At 41.7% G+C, this 26142-nt stretch overlaps 1 protein-coding gene across 2 annotated transcripts in view; it reads right to left on the bottom strand.

The window, feature by feature from the left end:
• ARHGAP15 (Rho GTPase activating protein 15) overlaps positions 1–26142 on the bottom strand; it is a 609260-nt gene that overhangs the window by 36905 nt on the left and 546213 nt on the right. For both annotated transcript variants that reach the window (XM_084891908.1, XM_084891909.1), the window contains one exon: positions 24938–25043. In XM_084891908.1, coding sequence (XP_084748034.1) covers positions 24938–25043 — 106 coding nt within the window. The remainder of the gene's footprint in view (positions 1–24937; positions 25044–26142) is intronic.

Here is a 26142-nt window from a genome sequence, read left to right as displayed (position 1 = left end):
ATCACCTCCACTGGGAACTGAACATCTAAGAACCCTGAGTGCATTTAACCACCTAGCTAGCATAATTACTAAATTGGAGCTCAAATGCCTTCAAGGTAGCTTATTTCTATTCTCTTTCCACTCCCAAAGTGAGCCTGAGTGACTGGACCTACAAACTCGCTAGATGACCCGGGAAAGTCCAGGTTGGCTCATCTTTGAAATGAGAGGATTGAATAACTTCCCTTCTGATCCGAGCCCTCAAAAACCAATACACAATTTCCCTCTTCAAAACGAGAATCAAGATCAGATGCGCACTATTGCTTCTGTACCTCCACTTGCCTTTTGAATGTCTCTGGTTAAACTCCCAGATGTCTGCACACTGAATCATTAAAAAGAAAAGAAAAAAGTCTTTTTTTTTTTTTTCTAAAAAGGAGTGGCCTAGGTGTTGATTGGACTGAAATTCCACAGAACTAAAAACAAAACCGACTCTTTCCCGCCCCCCAAACAAAAACCTTCCATATGTGTCTCTCTGAGCAGCCACTTTACTACTTCCTGATTTTAAACCCAACAGTTACATTTTTAAAGAGACATCTTACTTTGGAATATAAATGTGTGAAATCTAAATACAAAATATAATAAAGCAGCTTGAGCCAAGCCATGCAATTTGAGTTTTTCTGTAGTTGTTTTAATTTAGGGTAGGCAGGCATCTTTGACTTTTAAATTCTGGTTCTAGCTGTGCTGCTGTTACTTGGTGGGTTTTGAGATGAGGCCAGCATCTTCTCAATGGCTTAGTCCACTCATTTTTGGAAGATGCCCCATATTCTCAGGATATTGAAACCTCAAAACAGCTCAATGCAGAAGGGCATAGCCTTTCTGCATTACCAATTTGAGGTGGCAAAAGAACAAAGACACATTGCCTACTTTTCTCTAAGCACAGGGCACGTCCTTTTGTGATTCACTCTCCATGCAGACTAAGAAAAATATCTAATTATAGTGTGTGTCTAGGCCCCCTCTAAGCGCTCAGCTCTGGGGATAATAATGCACAATGGCCAAGGATGGTGGCCTGCACTAAGCACAGGGGACCAAAGAAACATTCTCATCATTTTGACTGCATTGTGGCAGCTCTGATTCTCAGAATTCCTAATTTAGAATATCCAAAATCATGTTACTAATGATGTTCCTATGTTACTAACAATATCTTTAAAATAGCTCTCTGTACCTGGTCATCTTTATCGTCTTTGAAAGCCTTTCATTAGAACATTTCAAGTAATCTTCCACTTCCCTGACTGCCCTGCCTCCTCTCATCTTTTAAGTCCAATGATTGACCTCTCTTTCTACCCTCATTTTTCCTCTGTGGTCCCACTCCATGTTCCAGAATACACTCCATTTAGGATTTCTCCCTCCCATTCTAACAAAAATCCCCGAGCTCATATTCCTTCCGGAAAACCTCTCCTGTCTAAATTCAAGACTAGTCAAGACAACTTTCAACATATACTTTCTACAAATGCTTTTGGTCACTTCTAAGTTTTTATTAGATTTTTAATGTGTGCCTGGACTATCTTTTCTCTGTGGGCACCTGTCTTAGTTTACAACGTTGTTAAGGTAACATGATGTGTCAAATGTGCTTTTAGATTGCCTTGAACAGTACTGTGAACACGTGTTTAGTCATCTCACACACATTTATTGAGCACCTACTATCCTACTATGTGTCAGGCACCAACTGGACCAGGAGGTTCTGGCATTGCAGGGATAGATAACACATATCCACTCCCTTGGAAGTCCTGTAAAGCTGTAGAGTTGTTGTTTTTCACTTCTCAGTAGAAGAAGGCAAACTATGTCATGGTGATAAAAAGTTAGAAAACAAAGTGAGGTGGACTAGGCAACAGCCCTGTCAGAAAGTGTGGGTGGCCAGTGAAAGTTTCTCCAGGGCCTTTCAACTTGATGAAAGGCTGTATTAAATTGAATGTCAAGACGATTTGACCCAGGAAATAATGGCCATTGAACAATATGCGGAGCATGATTGATTTGTACTTCCTGCATTGCTTAATAACCCTTTTAAAAGTGTTATTGTAGTTACCCTTGATTAGGGCAATTCATTTCCATTTTCTGAATTTTACATCCCAAACTGTGTATTTGCTTTCCTGCTTTTTTCTTGGTGTGGTTCTAACTTTGTCAGAACAACACTACCCAATGACTCTTTTCCAAATTCCTTTTATATAAGTAGCAGCGTAATTCAGATAAGTTTCTCCCTCACCCCCATCCCCATCCCTTTTTCCTACAGATGCAAGCACATACAAACAGCCACCTTCAGGTTTTTTACTGGCCCATCAAGAGGGAAACTTGAGAATTGGTTTAAGTTTGTGAAACTGAGACCGTAGCTTTGTGGCTTGGACTGCACTTCCCAGTGCTGAGTAGACTGCTGGGATTCCACAAATAAATAATAAAAATAATAATGATTTTTAAAGCATTTGGAAATGCTGAGTTGAAAGGTGTGGCGTGAGTGCAGTGTTTGATAGGGAAAGTGATATCTCTCGCATTATCTTTCCTAATGGAGGGCGGCAGTAATGGAGAGGGAGGCACTTAGGCCTGCAGCTCAGGGGTCCCTGAAGGCAGGGTGGGGCTCAGGCGGGCACTGTGGTAACACTTACTGTACGAGGCAACTGCTTCCTTCCAGTCTAGCGAGAAGGTATGAGAAGAGTCACGCTGCTGCTCTTCCCTTAAACCTTGGCGAGTCATCGTTGTTTCTTACTGATGGAGAAAGTGACTGAACATCGTACTGGAAAATTACTACAGGTTTTCATTTTCGTTTTGATCTCAGATAAATATACATTTGGCATGGGGCATGTCGGCAGCAAGGGTGTGGCCATGGCAGTGGCCTGTTCTATGGGGCTGAATGATGTCCTCCCTCACCAGTTGCTGTGTTGATGCCATAACCCCCAGTGCCTCAGAAGGTGACTTTATACGGAGATAAGGCCTTTGGTGATGAAGTTCGGATGAACCCTATCCAATATGATTAATGTCTTTATAAGAAGGAGACATTGGGACAGAGGACACCAGGGATGCTTGTGTTCAGAGGAAAGGCTATGGGAGGACCCAGTGAGAAGGTGGCCCTCTGTAAGCCACGGAGAGAGGCGTCAGAAGCCAAACTTGCTGGCACCTTGACCTGGGACTTCCAGCCTCCAGAGGTGTAAAAAATGCATATCTGTGGTATATTGATACGGCAGTCCTAGCAAACCAATATAGTCTGGAATGATCAGATTTAGGATCCACACTGAACCATATAGTACAATATAAAAAAAAAAAAATTTTTTTTCATGCGGTATAGTCTGAGGGCTTTCCCGACTAAGGCCATAACTTTAATTACAAAATGAACATAACCTGTATTAAATTATGAATATGTTAACTTATTGAATGAGGACAGGAAAAATAAGCACCAGATTTAGACTACATAGGCTCGCTCTTGAAGGTAGAGTAAAAAAATCTGGTTTCCTTGACCGCATTGTCATAACATGCATATATAACCGTTATTGAATCCAGGCCATATAGACAACCAGAAGAACTCTGGCTCCACGCTGTCAGAATGCACGCCCACAACAAAGACTCGGGGAGAACAGCCCTTTCATTCGATCTCTCTGAGCATTACCAACATGAGAGCCGAAAAGCCTACCTCTGTCTGAAGTCTATCTACCAGTATGTATCCATGCATAAGCTATTAACCAGGCTCCCTGGGCTCCGCTGCTGAAAATATTAATATATTCAAATCTCATTCTAGCTACTGCAAAGAACAGTACATCAGATAGGTGCATTAATATCTTTCTTGGACAAAAGCATCTGGAATTCTTAAGTAAAGTTTCTTCCTGGTTCCTTAAGACTCCCACTGAAACACAGGTGATATATGGCCTCATAAGGTGCAATGGCCATCAGGTGCCAGAGTGTGGGGTTAACTGTGTCTATAAAACACTGTTTATTGTACTTGAAATACAACATGCTTTCATGAGAATTATGTGCTTAGTACTGTTCACAGCATCCAATGGCAGAAATGGTTTATTTTATTTTTATTTTTTATTTTACTTTCTTAGACATTTTACCTGATGGGAATGAGATGGACCGCATCTGAAAGCCCTCCAAAGGCAGGTAATCATTCCTTAGCCTTCCCTGTATAAGCTGCATCTTCCAGACACAAATACAGGCTCGGAGCAGTTGAGAGGCAAAGCTTTGCTGAGAACCAGTAAGTCAAATGGAAAACTGGAGACGTTCAGGCAGTGATGAGAGGGAGACATCCCTTCAGGTTGCTGCTCTGCAATTCTGGGTCCTGAGTTAAGATATTATATATATATATATATATATATATATATATATATATATATATATATATATATATGGCCAGCCTCTCCACTAGCCAGCTTTGCCTTTTTACTATTGGCTGCACCTAAGGGCTTTTATCAATGACAACAAACAAAGTAGGTGGTCTCCTACCTCTTTCTAACTGTAGAAAAAAAAAAGTGACATAATTTTTCACAGCCTGAAATAATTGGGGAAGTACAGATACTGGTTAGGATCACGATGAATTATTAGTGGAAAAGTGGGTCTCAGAAATACGTTACATGTGAAATATTTTTCGTCACTTGAACATGTGCCGTCCAGAGCTGGCCCTGTTCTAGCCGTCACAGGGAACAAACATTTCACATTCACAGATGCTCCCAATTTGGTGCGGTTTGGAGTGTAATTTAGATCAAACGTCTCCATGTAAATGAGTCAGGGTTTCTTAATTAGGTGCCTCTAAAGCAAAACCTTGGACCACATCAGTAGGTGTGGGTGTGGTGCCCACAATACTGGAATCTTTCCTATAGACCAGGCTCTTAAGCATCATTTAAATAGAGCTTTTCTTTTCTTTCTTTCTTTTTCTTTTTCTTTTTTTTTTCAGGCAGTAATAAATCTGCAGATGGCATAGACAGAAAGACGCTACTTCAGAAGATCTGTCTAAAAACACTGCCTCTTTGGCAAATGCCTTAAAGTAGGTCATTCTGCTGTGATTTAGCTTTTTCTTTAGATTTGATTGCCAGCTTTTTGTTCCCATTGCAAGTAGGGTGCATTCCAGTCCACAGACTTGTTCTTAATTTTTCCAACTGGTATTTGTTTACCAGGATTTGCAGATCTTCATTCGAAAATGGCCAATATACTGTCACAGAACTAATCATGCCCTTGACCACAGAGAGAAATGGATCCCGGTGCTAATCTGGTGATGCTGAAATATTAAATGCCCTAAACACCAAGTCTCCCCACAGCAAAGCTGCGTTGATTTATACGGGCAGGTTTGTTGAAATAATTGTCCCATCTTTTATACATGTGAAGAGAAGAGGTGACAGGATGGAAATGGAAAACTTTTACAAGCCAAATAGCCCTTGTATAGATATTCAGGTTATCTGCTTTTATAGTTGTCATTGTTTGTGTTTTTATAGGGGGAAAAAAAATCACCGGGTCCCATTTCCCTATCCAGGCTTTGGGATTTACACGCAGAACCCCCTGCAGCATTAATGAGTCACCTGCATAAATCCCCTGGCAATCAATGGGCTCAGAGACCTTGTTTTGTTATATTAATTATTCGTCACAGAACCTTGACACTGACATTAAACGAGGCCTTAAAAAATCCTGATGAAGGTCTTAAGGTATCTTTTACTGTTCAAATATTAGCAATGCAAAAAGTATGTCTAAGGCATTACTCATTTTGTGGTACCACGGGGGAAGAAGGGAGTGAAATAAGGGCACAGGAGTACACTTCCTGGTCTTAACTCTTTATTGCCCAGAGGCCAGCTTTCCCAGGACTAAGTCGTAATCCTCAAATTGTGATTTGATTAAAAGAAATGATAAAATCAGGATGAATAAAAGAACTGAGTACATTATTTTCTCCAGATTGGAGTTGAATATGGTGTCTTCCCCACAGGCCAACTTTTGTCTTGGCAAATTGTTGGTGTTTTCAGGTGAATTCCAAAATGTCAGTTAAAAAGACACAAAAAAAAAACTGGGCTCTGGAAAGGAAATGGAGATTATTGGCTAGGTGTGTTGCAAGAGGGACTGAGGAGTGTACACTTAAGAAACAGACTGGGAAAATGGTTTTATGTGCCGTCTTCCTTCATTCCTAGTAAACTTGTACTCAGAAGGCCTGGGGAATAGAAGGTTTGATTAAGCAAATGCTCTGGTGAAAAACACTTAAACATCACATTATCATATGTGGATTAGCAGCAATCAAACAACACAATTAGTATTAAAATTATAATACACATGGCATTATCATCCTTTGATAATTCACAAGGAACTTTAGAATCTTGAAGCTCTCATTAGGAACTTGAGTTATCTCTGTGCTAGAGCGTGGTTATTAGATAAAATGGGTGGTTATTAGAGATTTCTGACTGGTGAAATGACAGCTGATTGAAATCTATCTGGATCCCTTTGGAGTGGGAGCTATTTATTGAATTATAGTATTTGATGATACTCTCCAGGTTTTTCAATGCTGATGATTCTGAATTATCCGTTGACTTTCTGCTTTTCTTCCTTTTGCTGGTTAGTGAGTCTCCCTGTGCTTGCCCCAAAGTGGTATTTAACTCCATCCTCTCTCTTTAGGCTCTGAACAATCTTGTTGAATCCATTCTCTTTCATGAAATATTTTCTCTAAAAGCCTGGTTCTCAAATTTACATTTCCTCCTTTGATATCATACTTTCACTTGCTAAAATACTTTGTTGAATACCTCCCATTGCACTAGCCTGTGCTGGCTACAGGGGGCACTACGGAGCCCAGGAAGAAATGAGTCCTGCCTCTGAGGAATTACAGTTAACCTAGGCTGAGTAAAGGATTGATAACAACTTCACAACAGGCTGAGTAGAACTGTCTATGGCTGCACTAGGAACTTGGGGGAGGGGCCTCTGGTACTTTACAACTTATGGTTGGTTTTTATTTACATGCATCCTTTGGGGTAAAGGTACTGCAATCTCCTTTAACCCGGAAGAGGAAACTGATGCTTTGAGAAGCCATGTTATCCAAGGCGACACAATTAAGGAGTCATAAACTCTGGACACAAATAAGTTTTCTGATTCTGAATCCAATGCATTCTTCACTTTCTCTCTTGGATTCAGTAAAAAATTAAGTGTCTGGACTAGACTCTCTGCTTAAGTTTCCAATTGTGCCCAGTTCTAACTATATATTCTTGCCTTTCACTCTCTTTATCTCATTAGATTTCACACACACACACACACACACACACACACACACACACACACACACACTACAAGGTGGATAAAGCTAAGCATTATTTCCATGCTAAAGATGATAAAGCCATGGCTGGGACATGAAGCAACAGGCCTATGGTGAATGGGGAAGTTTATACTCCACTTTTTTAAAATCTCCCAACCTATTGGAACCAAATGTGTGAGACACTTTGCACCCACAAATTACTCTTTCTGATGAGATTGATGGGATAATCTAAGTCATTTGCCAGTTGGTTTTCCTGTTCTCCTAGAATGTACTCTTAACATAGTGATTTTTTAAAAACTGGAGTCAGTTCATGTTATTCCTGCTCCAAACCCTACAACTGTCTTCCCTTTCCTTTTAATTCAGAGCTAGAGGCTAATTCCTCACAAGCACTCCTAAAGCCTCATGGGACGTGACCTTGTCAACATGTGTGTCACTCTTTCTTTCTTTTTTCTTTCTTTCTTTCTTTCTTTCTTTCTTTCTTTCTTTCTTTCTTTCTTTCTTTCTTTCTTTCTTACTTACTTTTTCCTTCCTTCCTCTCTCCCTCCCTCCTTCTTTCCTTTCCTTTCCTTTCCTTTCCTTTCCTTTCCTTTCCTTTCCTTTCCTTTCCTTTCCTTTCCTTTCCTTTCCTTCCCTTCCCTTCCCTTCCCTTCCCTTCCCTTCCCTTCCCTTCCCTTCCCTTCCCTTCCCTTCCTTTCCCTTTCCTTCCCTTCCCTTTCCTTTCCTCTCTCTCTTTATCTCTCTCTCTCTCTTTTGATGTGACTCTCTTTTCTCCCCACCTTTCCTTGGCTGGCTGCAGGGACACTAGCCTCCTCACTTTGCTATAGGGGCAAGACCCCAAGACTCAAGATGTCCTCTCTGCCTGGTGCTTTGACTCCAGGTGTCCACTTCACAGGTTCCCTCCTTCCCTCAACCCTGGTCAAATCTCACCTGCTTCCCCAAAGACCTGCTTTATTACTGCAGACCACAGCACAGCACTCTTGATCCCTTTAGTCCACCCTACTTTTACTGGTTCCTTAGCAGCCATCACCTTCTATTATGCTGTAGCATTTCCTTATTTATCATGTTTATTAAATGTATTTGTTTATAGTATGTGTACTAGTATGTTTATTATGCAAACTCCATGAAAGGAAAGGTGATTTCTGTTCAATTTACTGATGTATCGCAAGTTCCTAGAACAGTGCCTGCCACAAAGTTGGTGCTCAAAGTCCACAGATGATCCAGTTTCCATCAGTGAAAACTCCACTCTCTTTAGTCTACAAATTGAACACCTTGGCCTTGTCTTTACTTATTTTTGGTTATGCACTTATCATATCAAACTTATCAGCAAATTCTCTTTACTTCCTTTGAGGTCCTTCTAGGCATTCCTCCCTTCCCCCTGAGCTCCACAGCCAACACTCCCGAACCTCGCCCAGATAGCTGCTCAGTTTCCAGCTTGGCTCCAGCCTCCTTCTTTGGGCCTTGCATCCCCAAATCCATTTTACATATGATCTTTCCATAAGTTAAGAAACTAAAATAGAAACAAAAGCAAAACTTACATTCTTCAACTACTCACTAACCTGCCTTGGTTCACGATGGTCTGAGACATGGACTCTAGCTTTTCTCCAGGCCCCACCCATAGCCTGGCTCCTCCCTGCACTTGGGTCTCTCCTTCTCCTTTTCTCTGGTCACAGGGTCACAGGTAGCACAGGCTGCTCACGGCCACATCCAGGGGCATCCACATCTGGGCATCTCTTCACTTTTTTCAGGTAGACCCACAGTCATCTCTGCATTTCCCAAATCCCACCCATGCTTCAAAACCTAACTTCAGCTCTACATTTCATTGGAGACTTCTCAACTATGTTAGTCTGTTTCTCCTTGCAGATTCTGTTTAACCGTTAATTATTCTCTACTCTTCTTATTTTTCTTAAGTGTTTTGTCCCCTGATGGATTAGTAGCTCTGCAAAGGCAGACCTTTATGCTTTTTAAAAATCTTCCTAATTCTCACTAGTTTGAGGCACGTCTAGGCACTCCTTAGATAGATATTGTTGATTCATTGATTGATGGCTATATTCTTCTCCTTCTTGTATGTGTACTTCACCATGCTAGCTGTAGATAGCTGAACATTTCAAATGATATATTTTGAATGATATCCTAAATTTATACATCTTTGGCAAGTAATAGCATTTTTTCAGCTATACTGTTGAGCTATATATTAGGATAAATGTATATTTAAACTCCAGCCTTATCTAGTTTATAGCATGTCTGAACATAGCAACCGATACTGCTTTCACCAGGGATTAACTGACTCATACTTATTAAGCATGTTTGTATGTGTCTGTATGTGTGCATGCTTCCTTCCATACATCTAAAGTGAATCCTATCATTAAGAAGTCACAAAATATGCAGATATGAGTATAAAAAGCACTTAGGAAATAACTAGATAAAGAATATAATCATTAATCCAACCAATAATTAAGCCTTTAATGGCACATGTAGGCTTTAGCGGGAAAGCCTCCATAGCACACAACAATAAACTAAGTTTGCATAATATAAGCTGCAAAACGGCCCATTATTTGATGTCTTTCAGCAACTCTGATTTTATTTTACAAAGCTGGAAGGAAGTTTATTGCTCCCTTACTGTTCATTGGTCAAACCTTAAAGATGGCTCTGCCATCTTGTCTTCTCCTGACTCATCTTGAGAACAGACAGTTTGGTTCCTGACGGAGTGTCCTTCTGCAGCACTAACCAAGGAGTGAGAAATACAACCACTGTTGAGAGCAGGCATCTCATTCATGAAACATGTTCAGGGACCAAGTTCTGTGCCTCCCTTCCACAGAAAAAGCCATTATAAGAGTGGTGTGTATTATTTATTATTTTGGACTCTCCCTGTTTCTGCTTCCTTTTATTTCTAGGACAAATGAAAGTGAACCTAATTATTCTGGGTGTTGAATCTCATTTTAAAGCCATCTTTCTCTTTGCCCAGCCTCTGCTCTCTTGGTTCAGGGAAAACTTCTCCTTGTAAAAACTGCCTTCTGGAGAGTGGTTCCCTGACACAGCACCAGGGAGCTTGTTCTCTGTGCAGAATCTTAGGCCTCATCTCAGACCTCCTGCATCAGAATCTACATTAAAAAAAATGTTTTATTGAGCCCTAGCTGGTTTGGATCAGCGGATAGGTGTGTCAGCCTGTGGACTGAAGAGTTCCGGGTTCAATTCCTGTCAAGGCACCTGTCTGAGTTGCAGATTCCATCCCCATTAGGGGTTGTGTAGGACAGCCAATCAGTGATTCTCTCTCATCATTGATGTTTCTCTTTCTCTCTTTCCTTTCCTTTCTAAAATCAATAAAAATATATTAAAATTGTTTTTATTTTATTTTATTGATTTTATAGAGAGAGAAAGGAAGAGGGAGAGATGGAAACATCACTGAGAGAGAAACGTTATGGGCTGCCTCCTGCATGACCCCTAATGGGGTTTGAGCCTGCAACCCAGTCATGGTCCCTGATTGGGAATCGAACCTGCTGCCTCTTGGTGCCAGGGGTGATGCCCCACCAACTGAGCCACACTAGCTTGGCATAATCGACTTTTTAAACAAGACCCCCAGCCATCTGATTTGTAAGCACATTGAAGTTTGGGAAAACCTGAGCTGGAACTTTCTGAAATGCTTGGGTGGCAGGAATGCTAGCCACAGGACCAGCAGGTGGAAGACCCCTACAGTGCCCCCTGTCTACCACGTGAATCCCTGGATGTCCTCCATCATTTGAGTCCCTTCTACTCGGGTGCTTCAAAGCCCGTTTCCTGAGAATGCTGAGTCAGTCACACGGCATGGATAGAGGGCACTCTTTTTTTTCCAGCCTATTAGTTGCCACCGTTAAGCTCTTCTGCCAGAACCCGGGTTGTGTGAGGGGAGGCCATTTGGATGAGCTGCAGGATGATGGCCCTGACCTCTTGTGGTCCTCGAAGTTCCCCTGGTGCTTTTTGTGAGAGAAGGGGTTGGTAACCTCAGTGTCCTGGCTGACTTCCAATCTGTGTAATTGCACGCAGTCTACCGAAGCCTGCTCTGCAGTTTCAAATAGGTACGTATGGTATTACTCACTTCTTGTACCACACTGCTGTGTTGTGTGGCTACAGGCTGCTAATCAGCTGGTTTTCTCAGGTGGCTGCGTTCAAGATGAAGCAAACAGCTCTCTAGCCATCTCCCTCCCACCCACACTCTCTCCAGCTCCCTCCACTCCACACACAACTAGCTGTTTTCTTCTATGTTACATCTTTGGGATAAAAAGTATTTTGAGCCCTAACCAGTTTAGCTCAGTGGCTGGAGCACTGGCCTGCGGACTAAAGGGTCCCGTGTTTGATTCTGGTCAAGGGCATGTACCTTGGTTGCGGGCACATCCCCAGTGGGGAGTGTGCAGGAGGCAGTTAAATCTATGTTTCTCTCTCATCTGATGTTTCTCTCTATCCCTTTCCCTTCCTCTCTGTAAAAAAATCAACACACACACACACACACACACACACACACACACACACACACACACATATATATATATATATATATATATATATATATATATATTAAGTGTTTTGATATCAGAAATTCCTAGAGCAGGACAATGATATTTCCTTACATAACACCTGCTCCTAGGCCCCCCTAGCCCTATCATAGGGCACTGCACAGATGCTGGTGGAGAAAATAATGTGGTGAAATAGGCCTTCCTCTGCCAAGACGCAGGCTCAGTTCCTGGGACTGTCAGGGAAGCACAAATTACATGAAGAGTTTGGCAGTCTAGGAATTGGTCCTTTTCGGTGTGATGTGAATGGAGAGTGAAGTCACAGAAAACAGGGCAGGCTAGTTAGAAAAATACAACAGGACATCAACTACCCATCAAAGGCCTTGCTATTGCTCTGGGGGATGCCTGGTCCTAAACAGAAACGTGGCACCGGGAGAGTGAGTGGAATCCCTCTGTGATGACGCAGAGGTCAGCACCTGGAAGCACGTGCTGTCTAGAACAGCAGAAGGAGATAGAAGAATGATGGGAAAAGATGGGTGAGCTGGGAGCCAAGAAGACGGGGCTGTGATCCAATCAGAGAAGATGTGGGTTTGAGAGCAGGATCTTTCTGGGATATTAAATGGTTGCTAAAAAAGTGTTTGAAAGGGGGGTGAAGTGGGATTTAATCACTTTGCATGAGTAAATGTATCCTTTTTTATGTCCAAGCCCAAAGACACAAAATAATTAGATAAAAATTCCTTTACAGCAGGGGTAATTTCTTTTATCTTTTCATATCCCAAACACTAGGGAAGATAAAATGAATTAGCTAATAAATAAGATGAATGAATAAAAAACAAAATTAATAATGGGAAGGATATTATTAAGAGGTGTATGTTGGCTTTCAGTTTATGAAAAGCAGGGGGGAAAAAAACATGTTTTTAGTGCCCCAGGGCCAGCACCTATGTCTTGCCTACTCCTGCCCCAGAGTGCTTTCTTTGTCCCCTCTAAAATGAGAAAGAAAAGAGGAGCAAGGGGTTACTCCACCAGGTGGAGAGACTAACTGAGTGCCCAGAACAGAGTCCGTTTGCAAATCCCCGGGAGAAGAGAAAGGGCTAGAGGCAGAAAGTTGGGAAGCAAGAGCAAGATGAGGAAAGTGAACATTCCCAGAGAGGGCAGGGAGGTAGGTAACAGTTGAGTGAGGTCCCCAGGTCCCAGGGGAGCATTATCCTGATAAAACCCTCTTGATTTCCAGCTGAGGTCTGTCATGATGGTATTGAATAGGTCTTTGTATCGTGACTAAATAGGCAATGGATGGATGTAGGCAAGAATGCTTCGAAGGTGTAGAGAGCTCTCAGGGTGAGGCGTGGGTGGAAGAATTTGATGGTGGTGATATTGGGAGGAATGGAAAAAAAAGAGGCGGATATAATCTAAGAGAAAATAGCCTGGTTAAAAAGAATGTATGACCCTGAAGAGAAGAAACAACCAGAAGTTAGAGTCATCTCTATACAAAAGAGTCATCTCTAAACCAAAGAGCTCCATACAAAAGGCAATATTTAGTATACAGACTCTGCATGTATTTTTAACTTCCTTTGTACATAACAACAAATTAACCTGAGGAAAATTACAGACCAAAAACATCTCTCTGAGACAGAGATAAAATACTTGCATATTCTAATCTTAGATTTGAGCTCTATGGTTGTGTAAAGAGTTTCAAGGGGCAGTTCCCAATGTCCTGATCAAACATCCCCCAACCTCATCTCCTGGTCCCCAGAGGCTCTCATTCTGAAGCCCACAGTTTTAGTTTTGCTCATCTTCAAAGTCAAGTGTGGGCCGAGTCTGCCACGGGCCCAGGTCAGTGATTCCTGATGGCTGGGATTCCCTCTATCCACTGCGAAGGCCCAGTCTTTTCTCAGCCCGGACAATCCAGTCCTGAGATCTGAAATCTTGTGTATAATCTACACTTTTTTCTCGCATGAGGGAAAAACACAGCAACCCTCCAACATGGCAGTGTGCAGCCGCCCGTGCTAACTATTTCTGGATGTCACCCCGCAGCTCTCATTTCTGCCTCCCCCTCTGCATCCCGGGTAGGGCTGCTGGACTTGTCAGCACCTTGTCACGGCTCCCTGGTGCGTGGGCTACCGTCGGACTCTCTGTTCTTCACAATTATCCAGAAAAAACTTCCCAGAATCCTCTACAAGCAATACACACACACACACACACACACACACACACACACACACACTAACAGGTAAAAAAAAAAATACCCACCACAAAGCCACTTTCAAAAACATAATCCCCTGAAGTGGGCGCTCCTTGCAAAGCTGCTGTGTCGCCTCCTGGTCGGTCCTGCAGCACTCCTTTGTTGGAGGTGTGACAGGGATGCGGGAGCCAGTGTGATGTCACGAAATAATACACACATGTCAGGCGTGCTTTCATGTCTTGGGCACAGACCAGAATAAATTACTCCCGTGGAATGACTTGTTTTTCTTTGCAGGGAATGGCCCCGAACTTTACAAGGAGCTATGCTGACAAGAAGTGGCGGAGAACCATTATTAAAAAGAAGCTCCTTTAAGGGAGGAACGAGTGGCCCAGGGGTTCACTGGGGTTCAGGAGACAGAGGCCTGGGAGGAGGCCGTCAGGCGGACAGCAGTGAGACATGCATCTTGTCCTGGAATTGCCGCGGGCGGCGGGAGAAAAATGGGTCCGGCATGACAGGAGCACCAGGAAGTGGTTCTCAGAGCCGAAGGTGAACAGAGAGGAACTGGCAGCGGCCTGGACGTGCCAGCCAGGGAGGCCAGGGCACCAGAGACACGTGACAGAGCCAAGCAAGACAACTGCAAAGCTCCCTGAGCAGCTCACCCGGAGAGCTTGCCAGGAGGCCAGATGCTGCTCCTGGAAGAGTGTTTTCCCTGGTTGGGCATCTGGGTTCAGCGCTTTCCATTTAAAGAGGAGAGGGGAGGAGAGGAGAGGCGGTAAAGGCAGAGCCGTCCCTGCCTTTTCATAACGTGTAAGCCTTCGAAGTGTACATATCTGCTCATGCACACCACACACAGCATTAATGCATGTGGACATGGAACATGTTTTAAAAAGAACTCCTAAAAATAAGACTTTCCCCGGTACTTTTTAGGTGGAAAGCAAAGTGTTAGGGGGGAGAGAGAGAGGGAGAGTTGAGAGAGAGAGAGAGAGAAGGAGAGAGAGAACACAGACACCAAGAAAAACCCTTATATCACTATGTCAGCTTCCTAATTAGTTAGGTAATTTTACGTAAAGCGCTGGGATTATAGCCGGCGTTCAATTAAAAAAGGAAAGGGAATTCGAGTGATGGGCTTGTGCGTCCATCACCTTTGGCTGGTCTTTCTTGCTCGCTGTCTCCTCATTCCTTCTTCCCTGGAAACACCATCGGGTATTGGTGTTGGCAGGAAAGCAGAGTGTGGTCTAGTGGACTGGAAATCAGGTGACTTGAGGTCTGGTTGATTCCCCGCCCCCGCCCCCCCCTTTCACTTTGAAGTTTCTCTGTGTCTCTGCTTCACAAAACAGAAACTGAATTTCTTGTACACTTAAGAGTGGAGGTCAGTGTTTGCAATCAAGGTGATTTTTTTTTCTTCACCTAATGCTAACTAATTCAAGGTAGTCCTACGTGGTCAATATTAGACTTGGAAAAACATGATGGACAGGGAGGTTGCTTGATATAATAGGAGATAGGAACAATAGTCTTTAATTTAGTAGTGGGAGTAATGCCAGAAAATATAAAACTACCGGTAAGTTTTTATCTTCTGAGATTGTTACAAGTTTCGGATAATCAAGAAATCAGGAGAACTGGCACCTCTCTCCTTACCCTCCTGGACAACAGCGGCAGGTCTAACAGGCTCCAGCACTGAGGGGGTCACACACCCCTGACCAAGCCTCCTCAGTAGGGGAGTCTCTCTTAGCATCCTTCATCGTGCTCAGTGCCTCTGAACAGGCCATCTTAATATTAGCACATGTTACTTCTTTTACAACCAGGGCTTGTCTTCTCTTCCTCATGATGAAGAGATAAACACCAGGTGAAGAGAGAAAATTGAGAGGAACAGCTTCCTAACCAATATCCTCAAAATGTAATGTTCCCTGGTCTTAGTCTGAAATATATCAAGTTTTCCAGTTTCCAGTTGATCTTAAGTGGAACCATCACTGGCTATTAGATGATCACCTCCTCACTCGGTGAGTCATGTGACTCAATGTGTTGCACAGAAATTGCCCACTCCCTGTAATGTGTGGGGTCTGTACTGGGCTCTGGGGTGTACCAAGAGTCAACATGATGCACATCCCTGCCTTCCTAGAGCCTATGCTCTAATGATAAAGGGACCAGGTCAGTTTCTTATAATTCCCACCTTCACCAATATGTTAGGACTGAACTGCTACCGTATCAGTAACATTTTTTTCTTCCAGTTTGTATTTATTCCTGTGATTTTTTTTCAAGAGCCAAAAGCTGAAGGCTCAAACAATATCTAGTCATCACTAGAAAAATCTGCCCGATGTCCTGTTATTATGAGAATTTTCTAGGCCTCCTTTTGGAAGTAATGATTTTAACCACACACATACACACACACACACACACACACACACACACACACACACTCACACACACACACACACACACACACAATAAATAAATAAAAATAAATAATAGCTCTGCTCTTGCCAAGTTTTCTTCCTGTCACCATGCATGCCACTCTCAGACTCCTTTCACAGGCTCTTCCTTTGATGATCCATCAGTGTTAGACATCCCCAGGGATGTCTCATCACCAACCTAGTTAAAAACCTGGGTGCCATCTGAAATTTTCCTTATTTCTAACCTCTTGTAAGCATTTGTGGAGCATGTCCTGTTGAATCAACTCCCTCCCCTCATGCCTCTTGTATCCATCCCGTGCCCCATCCCTTCCACCCCCACCTCCCTTAGTTTGGGATTGCTAGCTTGGACTATCCTACAGTCCTCTTACCAAGGTTCGCTACCTCTAGCGTTGTCCTCCTAGAGGCTATTCTTCACACTTAGAAAGACTGTGAGCTTTAGAAATACAAATTGCACCACCTTATCTCTGCTTCAGACCCTTCAGTGATTTACTGTATACAGATAATGAATTTCAAATTCTTTAGCAAAAAGTATAATGTCCTTTACAATTTAGCTCTAGTTTACTGTATTCTCAGCTTATGTCCTACCACTTCTAGGATTCACCATTTCTGTACCAGGCTGTAGTTCTTCTTGGTGCCTCTGGTACAGAGTATTCTTCCTGCTTACAGTTGGCATGTTGTCTGCCACACTGCCATCCCTAGAGACAGCATCTGGCTTTTGGGAGTTGCTCTTTGGTGTCTCAAGGCTAAATTTCAGCACCTGCTTGGTGTTCTCATAGAGTCTTGTGATTCAGCACCATATTTATATAGATAAAAGCCCAATATGCAAATTTCCCCCACAGGAGTTTGAACGGGAGACCGATCGCTCTCTATGATGTGCACTGACCATCAGAGGTTGGCAAGGAAGGCTCCGGCTGGCAGCTGGAAGGCCCTGATCAGCCCTGATTGCTGGCCAGATCTAGGGACCCTTCCTGTGCACAAATTTTGCGCACCAGGCCTCTAGTTTATTATAATCATTTGCTAATTTACTCCAGGAAACTATAAGATACATGAGGGTAGGAGCCTCTTTTCTGCCTCTAGTATCAAGTTTTGGGGACAGCGTGAAAGTTGCCATTGATAGTACATAAATATATTAGTGTGTGTGTGTGTGTGTGTGTGTGTGTGTGTGTGTGTTCCAGCAAAACTTTAATAAAAGCAGGTAGCAGGTTGGATGTATTGCATGAGCCACAGTTCCCAACTTTTTATCTAATTCAGTGCCTGGAGTACAGTAGCCACTCATTAAGACTTCCTGCAGGATGAGATTTTCCAGTTAACATTTTCACAAATGCGAATTTATTTGACCTATTGGACACATGAGTAAAAGGGAGGTCTAAAGACATTAAAAGGTTTTCTTAATGTTGTACAGTTTCTAAGGGCTGAGGTTGGGATGTGGGCTTATGTCTTCCGATTCTAAATCCTTGGTTCTTTCCATTAGGTAAAAGGCCAAGATTCATGGTGGGAAAGGGTGCGGCAACCTAAAAAAACTTGCCTCATAGGAAAGAAATAACCTCCAGGGGATGGGCCACCACTAATAGGAAAGACAGTGATAGATGGGTAGTAGCCATTTTAAGTTTTGTTTTTTTCCCCTCCCTATTATCCAGTGGTTAATTTTCCCATTCAGATGTTAAATCAAAAGATCAAAAGTAATAATTTCACTCTGGTCTTAAAAAACCTTATCTCCCAAAGCCTTCCTGCAGAACAAGGGTCCACCACTGGAAGGATCATTGAACCCTAGTCCCCAGCTCACAAACCTTATAAATCCTGTGCCAAGATGTCTCCTAAGTAGATGACATTTTAATGATTACTACAGGGAGTTGGGAACTATTGCTTCATCCTCACGATCAGAGTAATTAATTTTCTTAACTACCAGGCCAAATTCTGTCACGGGAGTCCAGTTGAGAAATTTCAGACCCATAGGAAGTACATTAGCTCTTCAAAGTGATTAGGGTGCCATTTCAAATACACAAGCAAAGGAGCTATTAGGCTTCTGGCTTATTTCAAACAACTTGCAGCCCCTGTCCCTCAGGGAGAAAAAAGAAAAAAAAAAAAGAGGAAAAAAAAAAAGAGAGAGGTGGGGGGGGGGGGGGGGGAGAGAGAAGAAAGAAAATAACAATTTGCACAGGTCCCTCATTTTCCAGTAAAAATACCCAGGGCTTGCAAGTCATGGGATATCAGGTATTGTGGTTGGGTGAGAGACCAAAGAGTACAGAGAAAGGGCGGAGTGCCAGAAGTCAGCACAGAAAAACACAGCCTGCTCCACAGCACACCGGGCCGAGCTTCCAGAGGCCCGCCAGCAGGCAGACAGCTTCACCAGACATGGCTCCGCGATCAGAGAGAAGGGCAAGGGCTTATGGGCTTTCCAGCCCATTCTTTAACCCTGTCTCATTTTGCCCCAGAATATCAGAAATGCTCACTGTCCATGCCACTTTAAAGACAGGGTGGATGGATTCTTTCCTCACCATTGTTTCTTCACACAACCCTTATATTTCTAGATCATCATTGTTTGAGTTGCCTTTGACCTGTTTTTGTAGACTATTTTATTTAACATCCGTGAAGACCACAGAGAAGCTTTAAATATCAGTTTACTCTCACAAAATAGCCACAGCTCACCAGTTTCGCCTTTCAGAGAGACATTCGACTGGCATCCTTCCATGAGATCTGTCTATTGAGCCATATCAGTTTTTCACCTTGGAATTCTATGAACAGCTGGGAGATTTTCTTAGAGTCAATACAAAAGGGAAGCTTTCTAGCTCCCCTTTCAAACTATTTTATAAAGTGCAAGTCTCCTATAAGACATTTATTTGCATCCAAAGTCTGCAGCCCGTGTATTCTTCCAAGGCTGTTTAGAAAGTCAATGAATGACTATTGCATGTCATCTCTACAAAGCCACCCACTTCTAAGACATGCTGATGTTCTGTATACCTATTTGGGAACTGAATTTGAGATTGTTTTGTCTTCCAAAACGCATGCCACAAAGTAAATTTGGCTAACAAGCTTGGGTTAGCGGTGCATTTTTGTATTTATTTTCTAAATTTTCTGTAATTATATTATTTTTATCCTGGAAATAAGAATGTGGGAAAGACTTCAGCAGTGGCCTAAAAGCCTTAATGATAGTAATGACAACACACATCCCAGGACTTCAAAAGGTCAGCATCTGGCAGATGTGGAGTTGATAGAATTGGAGGAGGGTTTCCATGTGGGGTTGAGGCACAGGAGAAGGCCCTAGCGGCTTCAAAACATCTGTCTTCCCAGGCCTCCACAGATCAGGGTGCTGTTCTGCCTGACAGGAAGCCCTCACTGTGAGACGCATTCTGATAAGTTGGACAATGAGCAAGAGAACTGTCCCTTGGAAACTGCTGTAAGGGAAGCCTGTGCCCCCGAAGCTCAGGGAGGCCTGGGCCCACCTCCACCCTTCTCAGTGGCTGAAAGGTAAGGAGGCCAGATTCTCTCTCAGCAAGCTCCCACTTCAAAGGTGAAGATAGTCAGGTCTGAGAACTGGGACAAGATGTGGATTGGGCATGGCATGGGGGTGTCACTTGATTTGTCAAACATGTAAAAACAGCCTCACTGGGATTGGGGAAACTGGCTGAGTTGGGACAGCATAGAAACTATGGTTTTGGAAAAACGGTTCTGTGGTGAGACAAAGAATTTTCTGGAAGCCAGGAATTTGGCAACCCAGCCTTTGCAATTCTTCCTGTATTTATTTCAATGAAAGTTATTTTACAATTTCTCACTATAAAAATAGTACATGTCAACATATAATGTTTATCTAGACCCTAACACGGGCTTTTAAAAAGGTTATTCATTGACTCCTCCTCACACAAATAGGACCAATTGCAATCTCTACTTTGTAGATGAGAAGAAGAAAGCTCAGAGTACAGGGACTTATTCAAGGTGCGTCTCCAGTGAGGGGCAGAGCCTCGACTCACACTCAGGTCTTCTACCTCCCATGCCTGTTCTCTTTACCTGTCCTCCCCATCTCAGTGTCTCCTTCTACAACGTTGGTAGAGGGGGAAAAAGGAACACATGAGAGAAATAAACCTCATAATTCAGCAACTCTAAGATAGAAATAGTAACATCTCAGCAAATACCTTTACAGTCTTTTCCAGATGCATGACTTTTTCATATATTTATAGTTCTACTCTCTCTGAGTATATAAAATCTTATACCCCTGCCTTTAATGTAGCACAAGCATTTCCCTGAATTAAAAAAATCCCAATTCACTATGAACAATACTTCCCTAAAATAGTATGAACTGATATCATGTACCACCTTCTATCCCTCATCACTGAATGTTTCACTGGTCTCCAGGTGTCCACCAGTGCAAATGTTATGTTGTAAACAATTTATCTGCAGAACCAGCTTGCTGTTACTTAGGATAGGGTCCCAGCAGTTAAGATGACCACGCAAAATGTATAAAGATTTGAAAAAGTTTTCATTCTTGAGATATATTACATGTTTGCCTTATCCAACATGCAGAGAGATACACCCCACTGAGCAGCGTGTAGAGGGCTTGATTCAATACACACCTGACAAAATGGGATTTATCTTATTTTACTAGTTTTCTATAACCTCATCTTCTTCTTTCTCCTCTATGCATTTGCAAAACAGAGAAAAGGGTGCACCATTCTAGCAGTACTTCCTTTTGCTTTTTTAAATTAATGTTGGAGGGACTGTTTTCACAGTTTGAAACCTCAGACTTATCTCCATGGCTGACTAGTTATGGGGGACAAAGAAAGGAAAGAAATAAAAACTGTGTGGCCCTGGCTGGCAAGCTCAGTGGTTAGAATGTCAACCTGCCGATTGGAGGGTTTGAGTTAGACTCCTGGCAAGGGCATGTACCTGGGAGAGAACCAGGTACATGCCCTTGCCAGGAGTCTAACTCAAACCCTCCAATGTGTCTCTCTCACACGATCTCTCTCTCTCTCTCTTTCCCTCCTTTCTACTCTCTTTAAAAGACCAATGGGAAAAATATCCTTAAGTGAGGATAAAAACAGCAACAACAAAACCGTGAATTTTTTTAAATGAAAAGTCTCAAGACTTGGACCATTTCTTTCCCCTTGATGGTCAGCCCTCCAACCTATCTGTGTGACCTCCTGGACTCGTCTCTCATTTTGTCTTGTTCTCCTTGCACTCTGCTGCCAAGTGTGTCTTTCATAAACACTAAGCATATTTTGCAATTGCCTGATAGGTAAGGTTTCGACAGTTCTCTATTTCCTATATACGTCCTCTGCCCGGCTTTCAACCTCTCAACCTACACACCAGATATTTTTTTTTACCAGCAAGTACACCTTACCTTTCCAGGTCATCCTTCCCATTAACTTCAGCTTCGCTCTGCCTCCCTACCTTTCCAAAGAAGCAGGCTAAAGGAAAATGCACTTGACACTTATATTTTATAGAGATAGAACTTGCCATTTGTGTCACGGTTTAGCAGGTACCCCAGGACCTTCCAGTGCTTCTCAGTGTAATGTCAGTTTGTGAAAGCGGCTATAAATAAGGGCTGTGAGTTGATGGCATTTGAAAATGATAGCTTCTTCTGAATTCCTGATCTCAAGCTATCACAGCAGAAGCATAGGACTTGAACTCCAGTTTGATCAAGAACAAGGACTCTGAGACTATTTAGCCTTTACAGCCATTCTGTAATCACATAGTTAATATAATCACAACCCTTTAAAGTTATGGCTTCATGGCCAGAACTTGCATTCACCTTCTAGTCCAACTGTGCAGTATCAAGCTTTCTCAGCTGGCACTTCTCTGCTTTCAAGGGAACGTTTAACGCAGACCTTTGCAAGCATGGAGCTCTGTTCTGTTGGCTATAGAGTACGTAGGCCAAGTGGAATTCCTGGCACTTCATTACATTCCCTGACCCTCACTAAACAAACTTCAAAATATATATATTTGCAACAATTTGGAATAAACACTGCATACAAGTGTTGATGGTAGATTTTTCTGAAGAACTACCAAATGCATCAAGGCTAAGGAAAACATTCTAATGATTCTTTCAAACATGAATATATTTAAATTCTCATTAAACAATCTTCTTATTTAGTCTTCTCAGGCTTTGATGACATGCCACGATTGGCTGTTTATCAAAAACTTAGCAAGAAATACTTAACAAGATATAATCATGTGCACACACTTGTGCATAATTAAACCCAGTTTACTAGTAAAAATCAGTGTGCAGGGGAATATGGTCACACCACTCAAGAAAGGTAGAATGACTGGCAAATGACACTTCTCTATCTATAATGAAATATCTTATAAAGTGAATGCTGTGAAGGTGATATAATAATGCGTTCTTAAATCTTAGAGACATTTATTTCCATCTCTACTAGCTGAATGAAAGTTCTAGCAAAGTCATGAAGATAATTTAGGCATAAAAACACAATCAGGCATTAGTTGTTCACACTGGAATGGTGCGGCATGGAGGTGAAGGATTCTCATCCTTCCAAGATTTTCAATTGGATGGATTCTCATCTGTGCATTTTATTCTTTTTTTCAAAGAAGAATTTAGCCGACTCTCCTTTTCTTCATTTTATAGCTGTTCTTTCAGTTGGAATGAAAGAGGATTAATTGAGACCGAGTAATTGATATTTCTCAAGATCTACAAGACTAGGTATTGCATTGCATTAAAGAGTACACCTTCTCATTTGTTTTATGACTTTGTCCAGTTAACGTTACTGAGATAAGCACTCTGGTATTTACTTGTAACCTGAAACCCTTTTCACAGTGTGACTGGATCCTACGGGAAAAGAATTAACATTTGAGGAATGCTTACCCTGTGCCAGGCATTTTATATGCATTATCTCATTTAATTCTCATAACCACAGGATATGGCTGACATAATTTAATCCAATTTTATGTGCCTGGGATTATTAAGGGAGTTAAGTATAGGACAAGGATTTGACACTAGATCTACTTATTTCTTGAAAGCCCCAAGATCCTTTCCCTAAATCACACTGGGTTTCCCACTGTAGCCAGGATGTAGAGGTGACAGGAAAGGCCATTCTAACAACAAGGGGTCCTCTAAATTGTGACACAGGTGCCCCTTGGGAGTAAAATAAGTAAGAGGATAATATGACAAATTAGATTAAGACATCTACCTAACTGGTTAAGCAAATTAGGAGCTATGCATACCATTGAATACTATGTTATCATTAGAAAGAATCAGATGAATCTTAATGAAATGTGAAGCTGTCTATGACTTGCAAAGTAGTTGCAGGAGAATATGTGCTGTATGATATACTTTGACACAATCAACAACCATACACACATTTTTGCATGTGCTTAGAAACAGGTCTGGAAAGACATATACTACAAAAGTGTTAGTTATTTCTACCCAGCAGGCTAAGAATGACTAGTAGGCAAATTTCACTTTTTAATAAAATATTCACCACTGTTTAAATTTTTTGTGTGAGCAATCACATGTATTACATTTACAATTAAAACTCATGTGACAAACTCATTGAATAATCTTCAGAAATGATCAGACCCAAGGAATGGCAATTAAGATGATGAAGGAGATTTAATCTCACAGAAATAAACTCTAACAAGCTTCAACACTGCCATATGCATATGGTCAAAGCTAAAACCTTATCACTTGTATTGAGCTCTGTCTTATCCGAGGAAGACATTAACAGAGGACAAATAGTAACAGTCATTTCAAATTTAACATGTCCAAGAGGGCCCTCTCCTTACCCATCTGTGTAGCACTACCATTTTCCCATTCTCTCAAGCCCAAGCCCTAAAAGACATTCTTGATTTCTCCTTTCCCTTACCCACTGCATCCCAACCAGGCAAATCCAACCTGACCCACCTCCAGAATATCTCTCCGAGGGCTCCACTCAAGCCACCATTTTGATTTGCCTGGACTACTAGGGTTGCCTCCTAATAAGTGCCCCTGCTTTCCCTTTTGCAATCCATTCTTCACATGGCCAGTGTGACCTTTTATATTTCCCCAGTTGTGGCTCTTCATTGTATTTACAATGGGTTACAAATGTCTTACTGTGATCTGACACCCACATAACATTTGTGACCTCAACTCCCACCACCCTAGGCTCTAGCCATCCTGGCTTTTCAAATACAATAAGCTCTTTGAGTTCTTTGGGTTTTTACACTTGTTATTTTTTACCCCTGCTTAGAACACTCTTCTCTTTCAGGATGGCACCTTGATAATCTGAATCAACATTTTACAGATGAGGAAATAAAATTTCAGGGAATGTAAGTTAACTCATTTATGGTCCTAGTCTTGGTACAAGGCAGGGCTAGGTTTTGAACTCATGTCTGAAACATCTCATGCCTTTCCCATTGTACTATACAACAAAGTAAAGATGTCCCATCTCAGGGCTCTGAGTAGAGTTCTGACTAATCAGCAAGTATCTGTTCACTGAAAAGGCCAAGATAAATCAATTCAGTCAGAAGTTCCTTTTGTAGCTTCTCCTTCCTACCCTTAATACATTCTCCCAACTTTTGCAGGAAGACTTAGATGAGCGAGAGGGGAAAATATGAGATAAATGTATTTGAAAATTCTTGTTTTAGATATCTGAAATGAAATATTGTTAATTTATGAAAGGAGTATATGACACAACAAGATACCTTTACAACTTACTTAGTCAGATGTCCAAAGAGGACTTTCATGGTGTCACGATTTGGTGGAGGGAGTTTTTGTACAAGGGACTTCATAGTTTCAATTCTTGTGTTGTTGTCTTGCTTTTCTGAAAAAATAAAATAAAAACAAAGGTTAGAAAAAAATAAGATTTCATAGATACATGAGGGAATTTTTTAAGGAGAATTTTGGACTAAGAATTAGCAGCTTGAAGTCCTACTCAGCAGCCAAAGGGAATAGATATGCTCAACATTATCATGGAGTTTCTTCATTTTGACTCTGAATTAGATCATGGCCGTGTGACTGAGACTGGCTATAGAGACAGAAGTCAAAGTATTATCTGGGACTCCTGGGAAGGACATGCATAAGGTGCTGATTTAGCTATTGAATCAAATCTCACAAGTGTTTTACTATTATACCAGGTGTGGTAGGATGAATAATGAACTTCCACAGATGTCCATGTCCTAATTTCTGGAACCTGTAAGTATTTTACCCTCCATATCAAAAGTGATGTTGCATGTGATTAAATTAGGGGTTATGAGATGGGGAGATCCTGCTGGATTATAAGGGTGAGCCCAGTGCAATCATGAAGGTGGTTAAGAAGGAACCAAGAAGATTAGAGCCAGAGACAGAAGTCATGTGACAGAGGAAGCAGGAAGAGAAATGGCTGTGGGATAAAGGGCCATGGGCCAAGGAATGAAACAGCCTCTAACAACTAGAAAAATAAAGGAAATAGGCCCCCAGCAGGAAGACAGCGAACTGATTTCCATTTTCTGACCTCCAGGAATGTAAGATAATAAATTTGTGTTGTATGAGCTTGTGGCAGTTTGTTAAGCAGCACAGAAAACAAACACACAAGGACACACAGTGTGATTTAATTATCAATATTCTATTGTTTGCTTGATTTTGTGGAAGAGTAAATACTTTTTTATTACTTCTATATTATCCTGTTTCTGGAATACATTTTGTTTTGTTTTTGCTATGAATTAGGAAAGTGCAAAAACAAAAATTGAAAGTATAAAATGTAGTCATATACATAAAAAAAATAAGTTCTTCATGTGCCACATGAATTTATTTCCTTCATTTTGTTTATTTTTTACTTTTATGGGCATGGATGGCATATTAAAACTAAGTTACTTAGTTCACTAGAGTATTCATCTTGCCATAATTTCAACCAGGGTAGAGAATTATAATTATTTATTGAACTC

The sequence above is a fragment of the Pipistrellus hanaki genome (assembly GCF_964339955.1).
Source record: "Pipistrellus hanaki genome assembly, chromosome: 8".
Classification (NCBI taxonomy): Eukaryota; Metazoa; Chordata; class Mammalia; order Chiroptera; family Vespertilionidae; genus Pipistrellus; species Pipistrellus hanaki.
Note: the sequence above shows the minus strand (reverse complement) of the source record. Positions and strands in the feature narration are given on the sequence as shown.